Raw genomic sequence first — 11,847 nt, 5'->3', positions numbered from 1 at the left:
TAGATTAACTTTAATCTCGATTTAACTTAATCTTTATTTTTTTTCTCATTTTTAAAACAAGAATAAAATAACAAGTAGGTTAAACCAATATTAAAATTAATCTACATTGATAGAAACAGATATAATATATAGATATTACTTGATAAGTAAATAAATCATAAATTATTCTAAGTCAACCTGGATCAAATAAAAAGCTTATATTTTTTAAATTGCGCGAGCGACAAAATTGTCTCTCCGGCGGATTAAATCGGTCATCGATACTTCGACTTAATGGCAGAACAAATATGTTTAATGAAAGATAAATAAAAACTAAATTTAAAATAGTATCTTCAACAGACAAAAATCCGTCAGAGAAGAGAAATTTTTAACGATTCTGGTCTCGACCGCTGGCGGATAAATTTTGTCACGTGACCGAATAATGTCTGGAAAGCATGTCGATTGAATATCGTTGAATTGCAGCCTCGTCGCATAGCTCGATGGATTTGAGTAGCAATTGAATAGGAACCATTACGGTGATCGCACGATTCTCCGAGTGTCGGTCCAAAGCGTTCGAACGTTCGCGAGCGAAAAGCTGTTCGTTCAATATGACTGCATTAGCATTTTTCGAAGATTTCGTAATCGTCTCGCCTTCCACGCGTAAATAATGTTGACGTTAAAAAATTCACGGAAGCCGCGGGTCACGTAACATATATTTGACTTCTGACACGAGTAAATTTCTTGCAACATCCCGGAGGACGATCGATATTTACTTAATTGGCTATCAATGGTCTTTTTTGTTGCGATCTTTTTTTTTTATCAATATCCCGACGTTGCTGTTCGGCTAATTGGTATGCTCTCTGACGCACGCGAGATAAGACTCACGCTCGCGCATCCAGATGCCAATTCCCTATCGCGACAATTTAAAAAAAAAAAATTTGATAACGAAATCAATAGCGTTCTTTATTTCACTCCAGTCCGAATCCGGGAAATCGGCCGAGTCGATTCCGTCGATTCGCGAGAGGCGCGCCGAGTCTCGCGTCGAGCCGCGAAAACCGCAAGTCGCCGAGAAAGATCGCGGCGAGAAAGATCAACATCCGCGTCTGCATGACAATAGGGTACAAATTCCTCGTGCGCGCGGTCAGCGAAAAGAAGATTTTACCTCCGCGAACGTTGAGCAATGGATATATACGACCGCGCGTACATATGCATATATATGTGCGCGCCGCGGAGAAACGATCGCGCGTCGTGTGGTCAAGGTAAGGATTTCATAACTCCGTCGCCACGGCGACGTCCGCTCGTCAAGGAGCGCGGATTCAGTACCGGCACGGGATCGGCATCGGGAAGACGAGCCTCTCCGGATAGGAGTGATCGGGACGCTAATTGGGGCGCTTAAATTAATAACGCTCCCCAGACTCACTCCGGAATCGATATCCGACCCTGAGAGAGTGCTCTTTAATTTTTACTTTAATTTATTTTCATGGCTGTGCCATTGAGTCGCTTATTCATTTCTCACAATCTCGAAAGTTTCATCTTCCGTTCGATTCCGCGCGGCTCTCTCGTGTTATAATTTTTATCTTCGCGTTAATTCATCTCGAGATGACCGATACCATCATGTAAGGAACGTGCCACCGGCTCGATCGCTTTCGAGCGGAAACCGCCTTCCTGAGTAAGTAGCCCCTGATCGAAGCTGATCCGAAATCGTTCGAATTTGCTCGCGATTCGCCCCGGCGACGCTAACGAGAAATGGTTATTAAATTGCAAATCGTCGACATCCGCTTCTGGCGAACAACGGGCCGCCTTATGCGTCACTGCGGTGCACCATCGTGGTGCATAAGAGTCAGCGCGAATATTTGCGGGAATAGTCTTCCCTCCGTGACTACGTACGTTTACCGTTAATCGAATTTAATAACATCCTTGGTTGTAACGTAAAATAGAAACGCTATTCAAACCGGTTTTTGTAGCCCCGGTTATTACTCTATTCTCATTGACTGGGAGAGTAAACTTGTAAATTAGGTTTTAAAGAAACTTAAAGTAAATTATTCAAATTATGAAGAGTACGTAATAAAACCGCATATTTATAACTCACTTCACTTATGACAGTTATAACAAGATAAACATAACGAGATAACACCTCTAGGCGTAAATAAGTGTTCGCTCTCAAAAAGTTATACTCACATAGAAAAAAAAAAAACAGTTTTGCTAAAGTATCTAAAAATTTGGCTGGATATAGATTTGAAAATGATAATTTTGTTGATTATCAAATTATTACAAAGGACTTTCAAATAAGATAAGCAATGCTGCAAAAAGTTTTGACATTCTATCAATCAGTTTGAGCATCTTACATAATTATTTCAATAATCTAACAAAATTATTACATTTTCAGATCTACATCCGGTCAAATTAGACACTTTAGCAAACCCGTGCAGGTAAGATGCAAGGTCATAATGACACTATGTAAGAACGTTCTCATAACTAGGCCACTTATGAATGACATCATTATAATATCATTATGACTTGTGATACCATTATGACTTCTGTGCCCTACCTGTTCCAGCTGCGAATGTTAACTCGACCAATGTATGACGTTTAAACGTAGTCATAATGAGGATACAATAACTCACGATGTAAACGAACATTTTACGAAGTTGTAACTGCGCATTTTACTAAATCCGAATCGTGTACCTGAGATAAAAGATATTTGGTATTTGTGATGTTAGTAATAATAACGTACAATTATAAGCATAAATACCAAACACATTTCTCTCAATGTAAACATTATCTGTTATATGTACGGAAGGAATAATATCTTTTTTGTAATGATATCTCCTCGAGGTTTTCCCGGAACATCGATTGCCGATGCAGATAACAACTTAATAAGCAGTAATTGCTCGACGAACATTAAATATATATTATTATAACACGCTTCTTCAGTTGGTTTGTGTTCTTGTTTAGTTAACGCCGAGTCGGTGCATTGTCGACTGGATTCGAAGGCTCTTTGTACAACTTGCACGAGTATCACATTCTTCTTAGTTCGCAGAAACGTGCTTTGTGCTTTCGCGGAAATTCCGTTCTCGCTGCAAACCGCGCATTACGCTTCGTGTGTTTTTAAAGTTCAAAGTTGGCCAGAATTCGGGAGAATACATCCCGATCGATCGAAACGTACCTTTCACCGTTTCAGCTTTTGGAGCATCAGTTTTGCATATATTTAATTAATAATGAGGTAACTAACTTTGAGATATAACGGCGTTAGTAATTGATGAGACGTTCCAGCAATCATTTAAATAGCTTTTTTATAAGCTTTTATAAATAAATAAGTTTTAGCAGAGCAAAGCATAACTAGAATATATAATTAATACAATTAACTTCTCTGTGACCTCTTTTCCTGTCTCTTTCCGAAGTTAGAGCTGCGTTACGCTGCCAGTTTTAAAAGTCTGTAGTTACGTGTTATGTTACGTGTACCATAAATTTTCAGTACTGACAGTGAATTGCGGAACGCAGCTTTTAAATGAAATTTCTTTGTTTTGCCTCATTCTTTTCTGCATGCAAAAAATTTAACTTATATTTCACGCTGAAAATTATTTCAAAATAAATAATAAAGTTGTATATTTAAAAACTTATGTAAAATTTTAATAAAACAACTGAAACAATGAAATTTTTGTGCGCACGCATGCATGATTATTCTGCATGCATATAAAAATTTCATACACACAAATATATTTTATTCTACAAGTATTTGAAATATTCGTTATTAAATTCCATTATTTTGTAATATAATTGTATACATATTCACGCACGTGCATTCGTTAATTAGTTAAACGATTTTATGCACCGCGCCGCCGTTTGCAGGTTGCCGCGCCGCACTCGGCAGGCGTGAAGCCAAGGCGCAGGACGGCAAACGGTATAGGCCAATAGGCCATAGGCGGTGTGCCAGTCCAATCGTCCCGACCGACGTCACGGCACCGTTCGTCGCGTTTGCCACTCTCCGAGAGCGATTATCGTTATCCCGACGCGACGCGGCGTGCAATGATCCTGCACTCGCGGACGTTCACTGATCGATGCCACGCGTGTCCGTACGGCACCGGGCCGAAATGCGAGTGGGCGTGAAGTCGCCGTCGGGCCCGACGAGATCGTTCCTGCTGCTGCGCGCCGCAGATAACCTACAAGGATGATGGTGATGTCGTCGCGTCGCGGGCGGTGCGTGACCGTGTCGTAAGATGGATACGGGTGCATCGTCGGTCATGAGTCGTCGCGCGTGCCTGCGTTCAACAACGACGTGGATCAATTGTTACGGCGCGATTGTCGATCGCGTGGGATTCGGTTTGCGGGGCTTATAGGTTACCCCGGTCGGCTCGGCGACCGGAGGCATCGATCGAACCGTCGTCGTCGTCGTCGTCGTCGTCTTTGTGTGCGTGCCACGAGGAATCCTTTTGTCGACGGGCTCGCATTGTCGCTCCGCCGCGCCGGTCCGTCATGTGTCTTGCGAGGATCGAGCAGCCTGAGCCCTGCTATCTGTCTACCTTCTGTTTAAGTTTCGATCAGGTAACAGCATTCCTCCGAGTGTCGTTTGTGTCTCTTTGTCATGTCTCCCTGCTCGATTCGAACTGCTGGAACGCAGAGAATTGTGTAATAGTGCGATGCCACGGATATACGTGTATACCACGAGTTGCTTCGTCATTATGTGATAACGAGTGGTCACGTTATCAATATATAGAATTTCAAATTTATTATTTGTTAAATTTCGCCCGTACAAATATTTTTCTCTCGTAAATGCATTTCCGTTTGTGAAAGATTGTTTGATTATATGTTTGATACGTGGGATATCTTTGTTGCAGCAATACGATAGAACAAGAGTGACTATATTCTGGACGAACTTCTGAGTCGACGACGCACGAGTAATCGTTACGATGTGCTGGTGACCGAATGTGGATCCTGTTACATCGGAAAGGAATAATGCTTAGAACTATCATATATCTTTGTATAACCTGACTGTACTGAAGATGCAAGCCAAGAAACGCTATCTATTATTGTTCGTAACATGCGCGTTTCTTGGTTATTGCTATTTCGGCGGATATCGTTTAAAAAGCGAAAAATGGACAGGCAGATCTCAGTTGCCTTACGAGCGATTGCCTTCATATTTAAGTCTAAACGAAGAGTTCTATGACAAAGATTTAAAGACATCCAGCGGGTCTTTGGTGGCTATGTCGCAGCGTACACGGCAATGTCGCATGGAGACCTGCTTCGACTTCACTAGGTGCAAGCAAGGTTTCACCGTGTACGTTTACCCGGTCGAGGATGTAATAAGTCCACTATACCAAAAAATATTAAACGTTATCACGGAGTCGAGATATTACACGTCGGACCCGGCACGAGCATGTATATTTGTCTTAGCCCTGGATACGTTAGATAGAGATCCCTTGTCCACTGAATTTGTACACAATCTACCCTCGAAACTGTTGCACCTGCCATATTGGAATAACGGGAGAAATCATCTGATATTTAACTTGTACTCCGGCACATGGCCCGATTATGCGGAAGAGTCGCTGGCTTTCGACGTGGGTTACGCCATGCTCGCTAAGGCCAGCATGTCCATCTTTAGACACAGACCGGACTTTGATGTATCGATACCTCTGTTTGCCAAACAACATTCGGAGCGTGGTGGAGAGCTCGGCCAGGCGTTAGAGAATAATTTTCCCAATAATAAGAAATATGTGGCAGCTTTTAAGGGAAAACGATACGTGCACGGCATTGGATCTGAGACGAGAAATGCTCTCTATCATCTACACAATGGCAAAGATTTGGTGTTTGTTACGACTTGCCGTCACGGAAAGGCCTGGAGGGAATTACAGGACGAACACTGTCAGCAGGATAATCAAGAGTACGATACGTAAGTAGAAAAAAAGAGGCCTGAATTATTTAACTGCCGAATGTTGTTTAAGACAAAATGTAATCTCGTCTTTCTCCCTTTACAGATACGACTATGAAATTTTATTGATGAATGCTACGTTTTGTCTGGTTCCGCGAGGACGACGATTAGGTAGCTTTCGGTTTCTAGAAGCTCTAAGATCGGGATGTATTCCAGTTATTTTAAGTAACGGTTGGGCTCTGCCGTTTCACGAGCGTATCGATTGGACCCAGGCTGTAATATTCTCCGACGAGAGATTATTACTCCAAGTAAGTGAAAATTCGTGTGTATATATTTCGAATTTAAATGTTACTTTGTTTCAAAGCAGATGATTAAATTCCGCGAAACTTACAGATTCCAGACATACTGAGATCCGTATCCAATGTACAAATTCTTAAACTAAGACAGCAGACCCAATTTTTATGGGAGAGATATTTTTCTTCCATCGAAAAAATTGTGTTCACCGTGTTCGAGGTAATTGTCGAGCCTCATTGTAAACTTGTTAAAATCTTATATTTGATTTTTTATTAATCATAATTGTTAATTCAGAATATTCGCGAACGTTTACCATGGGAAGGTGCGCGGGAAAGAATAGTTTGGAATACCAATCCCGGAGCATTGGCAATTTTACCGCAATTCGCCGATAGCCAGCAGGAACTTCCCTTTTCAAACAGTAATCCTGGTAACACTTTCACTGCCATAATTTACTCACAATTGGGATCCACCGCCGTACTTTATCGTTTACTTAGGAGTCTCGCGAAAAGCAAATATCTAGATAAGGTAAGCCTGTTTATTGTTTATTTATCATTTTAATTATTTTTCCTTGCTGCGAATTTTACGATATCTTTGCACGATACGTGTCATAATAAATTATTTTGTTCAAGATAATACTTATGTGGAATTCGGACATTCCGGTGCCAAGAAAACCACGTTGGCAAGGTATCAGAGCGTCAATTCACGTTGTCGCAGTTGATGGCATATCTCAACGTTTTTATCCTCATCCGTTAATCAAAACTAGTGCCATATTGTCGCTCGACGAGGACGCCACTCTAAATACCGACGAAATTGATTTCGCTTTTACGGTTTGGCGATCGTTTCCTGATCGAATAGTAGGGTATCCAGCGAGGTCTCATTATTGGGATGACTCAAAGGTAGGTGTTGCAGCCAGCGTTAAATGACATCCGTCCAGTCTGTAAACTGTTTCGTAATCGAACTCAATCTGGCTTTTGTGTTTGTAGCGTTCCTGGGGTTATACCAGTAAGTGGACAAACGACTATAGTATCATTCTCACCGGTGCTGCTTTTTATCACCGCTATTATAATACTCTATATACCGAGTTATTGAGCTCGACCCTCCATAAGACCGTAGAACAATCGCAGAATTGCGAGGATATACTCATGAATTTCCTGGTGAGTCATGTAACTCGAAGGCCGCCCATCAAAGTGACGCAGCGAAAGCTGTACAAAGATACAACGGTAGCCGGAATTAGGTAGGTATCGTCGTGCTTTCATCGAGATCGTGTATACGGTATTTATATTCAACAAGCCGATATTTATACTGCTGTATTATTAATCCTTACATCTTGGATTTCAGATCGCCATGGAACGACCCGGATCATTTCATACAGCGACAAACATGCATGAATACGTTTGTCGCTGTCTTCGGGTATATGCCACTGTTGCGATCTAACATGCGACTGGATCCCGTTCTGTTCAAAGATTCCGTGAGCAATTTGCGCAAGAAGTATAGGCAAATTGAACTAGTTAGTAATTAGAATTGTATACTCTGCTCGATTACGCGTGACTATTTAATTTTTCAAGCGCGCCTGATAACGCGAAATCTCCGTGTACAATACTAGACCTACTTCTTTTAGCGCACTTATATCTTTTCTGCACTTATGACGAAAATAGGATCAGAAAAGATATGTAATAGAATTTTCGAAGATGGAAAGGAAAGAGCGGAGAATTGTAAGCAAGTGCAATAAGTATAGCTAAAAGAAACAGATCTACCGCCATTGTCGTACGAATGCGCATATATTAATGTACAGGGAACATTTGCGCGTTCACGTGCTATGCCATATTAGGCTATCGATGTTGTCGAGTAAAGCAAATCAAAGTCCGTTATTCAGCAAGGATACATGGTGATATCCTTGCGATTTATTTGCGAGTAATTTTGTACAAATTGTAGAGCCGTTTCTATATTTGACGATGGTCTCGCACAACTATTACGCTAACTGCGGGTCAGCATTTAATCGATGTACATACAAATTGTTTCATAATTATTGATAAAAAAAAAGTTATTTAAGAAACATTTAAATTTTTTACGTACTGGCCATTGAAATTATTTCAGCGGTTTGATTGACAAAAGAAAAATCGAATTTTTCTGAGATTCGCGTGTTTTTGTACGGATTATCTTGCAGATGAAGAGGAAAAGAAGAAGCGGAAAAAATATTGCATTTGTATGTATAATGATATTTTTAATCATAGAAATTTGCAAATGTTTTTCTATTTGAATAAATGTATTTCATGTAATTCTTAGATTCGAGATACGTAAGAAATTCGTAAAGTTTTAGAGCAGACTTCGTCAAGTGCTTTGATAGTGACGACGTGAAAGTCGATGTTTGTATCGAGGCGAGGTGCAAACAAGATCTGTTTATATTTAAAACAATTGTAAAGATGTTTAGGGTTTAATGCAATCATTGATATCAATTTTTCTTACTATCAAATAATTTTTATATAGTATGATTTTAAGCGTCGCCTTACTAACTCCTCTTGTTCTCCCCCTTTACCCTTTTCTCTTTTTAAAATAGTTCATGTATTTGAAGCGGATCAAATTTTATATCCGAGGAGATATTCTGTCAATTTATCTGTGCACAATTATTTATGTGCATACTATTGCGTATGCTGCATTGTTTTACTCTGTGATCACGTTCTACCCGATTCAAAATGACAATGGTTCATGAGAATTTAACCAATTCGATCAACATATCTATTTAGTTCAGCATATCTATTCGAGTACTGCCGAGTTCTCAGGAACATGAAAGAAAAAGAAAAGAAAGAGAAAATTTCTTTTTGTCAAGGCGTCGCAACAATATCTAGTCGTTTACACCGATATACATTGTTACACGATGAGAGAAATAACATGTAATCCCTCGGTTAGAAGGATTGTACAATAATGTGGCATCTGCATGCGTGTGTTAAACACGAAAAGCTATTTATATATGTGATATGTTTTCTTTTCTATCGTGCGTTCCATAATCATTCGAGAGGGATAATGAAGAAGCTCTGTAATTTTATGCATAATATATTTCCGCAACTTGGTGAGGTGTGCGTATGCGTTAGAATCAAAAGCGACTGCGAGTTAATTGAAGTTCTTATTACCTTGGAAAATTTTGTGCTCGTCATTAATTCCAGCGGTTGTTCATATACGGATTGATTTCTTGAGTTGTTATATCAATTGATAAATGTAAATTAGTATTTGGGTGTATATAGAAATTGATAGGCTAAATCTCTATCCTCTTTGATCGCTCGATGAACAATCTTAATCAAATATGTTCCAATCGTTCCAATTAACCGGCCACTGACAAGCGTAATCTTCGTACAAAGACAAAGAAAAGTCCTACGCAGTGGCCGCAGATACTTTGATTCTATCCGATATGAAGCGACGGTTCCGATCTGTTAAACATTTTCCATATAATCGTATTGCGGAAAGAAAATAATATAAGGTAATAAGATATAGTATTAGTCATTTTATATGGGGAAAAAAATAAACTGTTTTGTACAAAACACTATTTGTGTGAAGGTGTGAACTTTGATTAATTTTATCAATTATTCAATAGTAAATCCCATGAAGCCTTAAATTTATTTAATTGTAAATTTTGCGACGTCGACTCTTTCGAGATGCAGAAATATTTCAACTAATAATAATAATTTTTATTTATGTATGTTATATAGTGTCGTTACGATCAATTCCGGTTAACCGATAGGTTAATCGGAGTTGGTGAAAGTGATCCATGATATTTATCGATAATTATCTACTTATTTCAATTCGCAGGTTTCTACTGCAGAATTCTATCTGTTTTCAGCTAAGCTCGCTGGCAAGAAATCTCGCGGGAATCTCGCTACTCGGGCTGAAGTTGCAACCCCCGCCACCCTTATTGTACCTTATTGTTAGCTACAGGGAACCGGGAATGGATTCAGGGTTAACGATGCAGCGCGGTAAAGCGAGGAAAGCTCGAGGCGGCCGGCGCGGTGTGTCCACTACCCGGTGATGGTCCCCACTCCATCCCCGCGGTGATTGCGAACGTATTCTCTACCGTATACCCGCGAGGTGGTGGGCAACGGTTCGTTCGCGCGGCGGCGGTGGTGGGTATACGAGCAACCGCGGGGGCTCCCTTCTTTGTTGCCCGCTCTGCTAGAAAGGTGACTATGCCATGAAGACAGGCGGTATCGTGCACGCCTCGCGTATATACCCGCAGTCACCTTTCTCTCCTCGTGACCGTAGCATACGTTCTGCGACGTCCATGGCGCATTCGCGGCTCTCCGAATAAACGGCGCTGCATTGCTGCTGCGGCACTCACGTAGGCTCGCTCGCTCGCTCGTCGGAGGGAAGAGAAGGGGAGAGGAAGGGAATTAAAAAGAAACTCCCCCCAAAAAGGGAACAACGGAGATTCGGAGTGAGGATCGACCCGCGAGGTCAGTCCGCGGGTAACCGAGTCGTCCGGTGGAGATTTCCCCGCGCCGAGGGGGACGCTCGAGCGAATTTCAAATTCCCGCGCCGGTTTCGCGCCTAACTTCGCGGTCGGGGTGTGCGAGAGTCCGCGCGCGCGCGATCATCCCTCCCTCTTTCCCTCTGGGTCTTCGGCCGACACGCGCCGCTACGTCGTGATTATTTTCCTGGACGTCAGCGACCAAGCGAGGGAAGATGATAATCGTGAGCAGCGTGCTGCTGATTCTGGCGGTGGTGTCGAGAGTCGGTGAGTTTGTTACCTGATTTTTTTATTACGCGTCTCTTCACCTGTTTTTTGCTGTTTACACGCGCGCGTTAAAGGTGGTGCACGGTAAGATGCAGCCGAGCCTCTCCTTCGCTCGCGCGCTTTGATAGTTAAAAAACAAGTGTCATTTACCACTCTTGAAAAGTAACGCCAATGTTGTTCATCAAACACATATTACTCTCAGCGCGCAGTCGCGTTAGAATCGGTTCTTCAGAGTGAAGAATTCATAAAACGTTTCATAAGATTTTTTTAAATCTTATAGCAGAATTAAAAAAATGCTAACGGAGCATTTCGATTGATCACCCTGCGCGATCGGATCGACGGAGAATTGATCGCGCGCATTCTCGCGCGACAGGACAGAATTTATTGACGCGGCGTCCCTTTTTTTTTCTCTCTCTCTTTCGAAAGGGTTCGCACGGCCCGGGAAAGAAGTTGCTCGCTTACTCGCTCGCTCGTGCTAGCTGTGAAAATGTCAGTTTACGTAATGTCCGAGCCGTTGAATAACTGGCACACACGCGGAAATCGCGAGCCCGCCGGTCCCCCGGGGTGCGCCCGAGGGTAGCAGCGCTATGCTCCCTCTCGAAGAGTTCTCGGCGTCCCGTCCGCGCCGCCTTGATACTTACACGGCTGACTGACAGGAATGTCTCGCATGGGCGATCGATGTTGCGCGCCGAGACGCACGAGCGCACCTTTCTTTCCAGCAGCGCCCGTACACACGGAAAAATCGGATGTCATTCTCATGCTAAGAAAAGCAATCGCTCGGGGTTTTTTTTTTTCGTTTTCTTCCTTTAAGTAACGGTTATCCTTGCAAAAAAGTTCCCCTTCTTGATAATAGTCTTGAAATACGTTCGTTATTTACTTGAAACACGTAATATTTAGTTACAATTAACTTCTAGGTACGTAACATACATACAGAAATTTACGTACTTGAATTTTAAGTAAATATTATTTATTTTAAATAATTCATAAGTTT

The 11,847-nt window shown here is 41.6% G+C and overlaps 2 protein-coding genes across 4 annotated transcripts in view; both read left to right on the top strand.

The window, feature by feature from the left end:
• Window positions 1-114: 114 nt before the first annotated feature.
• On the top strand, window positions 115-9,666 carry LOC105835292 (exostosin-1). Of its 2 annotated transcripts, none has more exons than XM_012678422.3 (8): window positions 115-1,645; window positions 4,812-5,863; window positions 5,949-6,150; window positions 6,236-6,355; window positions 6,431-6,661; window positions 6,766-7,032; window positions 7,120-7,370; window positions 7,475-9,666. In XM_012678422.3, the coding sequence occupies exons 2-8, from the start codon at window positions 4,977-4,979 to the stop codon at window positions 7,653-7,655; spliced, it is 2,139 nt and encodes a 712-aa protein (XP_012533876.1). In that variant the 5' UTR covers window positions 115-1,645; window positions 4,812-4,976; the 3' UTR covers window positions 7,656-9,666. The 2 variants fall into 2 exon arrangements, with proteins under 2 accessions (XP_012533876.1, XP_028048355.1); XM_028192554.2 differs by lacking the exon at window positions 115-1,645 and adding an exon at window positions 3,597-4,518.
• Window positions 9,667-9,815: 149 nt separating this feature from the next.
• Window positions 9,816-11,847, top strand: part of LOC105835297 — a 57,781-nt gene continuing 55,749 nt past the window's right edge. For both annotated transcript variants that reach the window (XM_012678429.3, XM_012678430.3), the window contains exon 1: window positions 9,816-10,856. In XM_012678429.3, coding sequence (XP_012533883.1) covers window positions 10,805-10,856 — 52 coding nt within the window. In that variant the 5' untranslated portion in view covers window positions 9,816-10,804. The remainder of the gene's footprint in view (window positions 10,857-11,847) is intronic.

Source organism: Monomorium pharaonis, chromosome 5 (genome assembly GCF_013373865.1).
Source record: "Monomorium pharaonis isolate MP-MQ-018 chromosome 5, ASM1337386v2, whole genome shotgun sequence".
NCBI lineage: Eukaryota > Metazoa > Arthropoda > Insecta > Hymenoptera > Formicidae > Monomorium > Monomorium pharaonis.
Note: the sequence above shows the minus strand (reverse complement) of the source record. Positions and strands in the feature narration are given on the sequence as shown.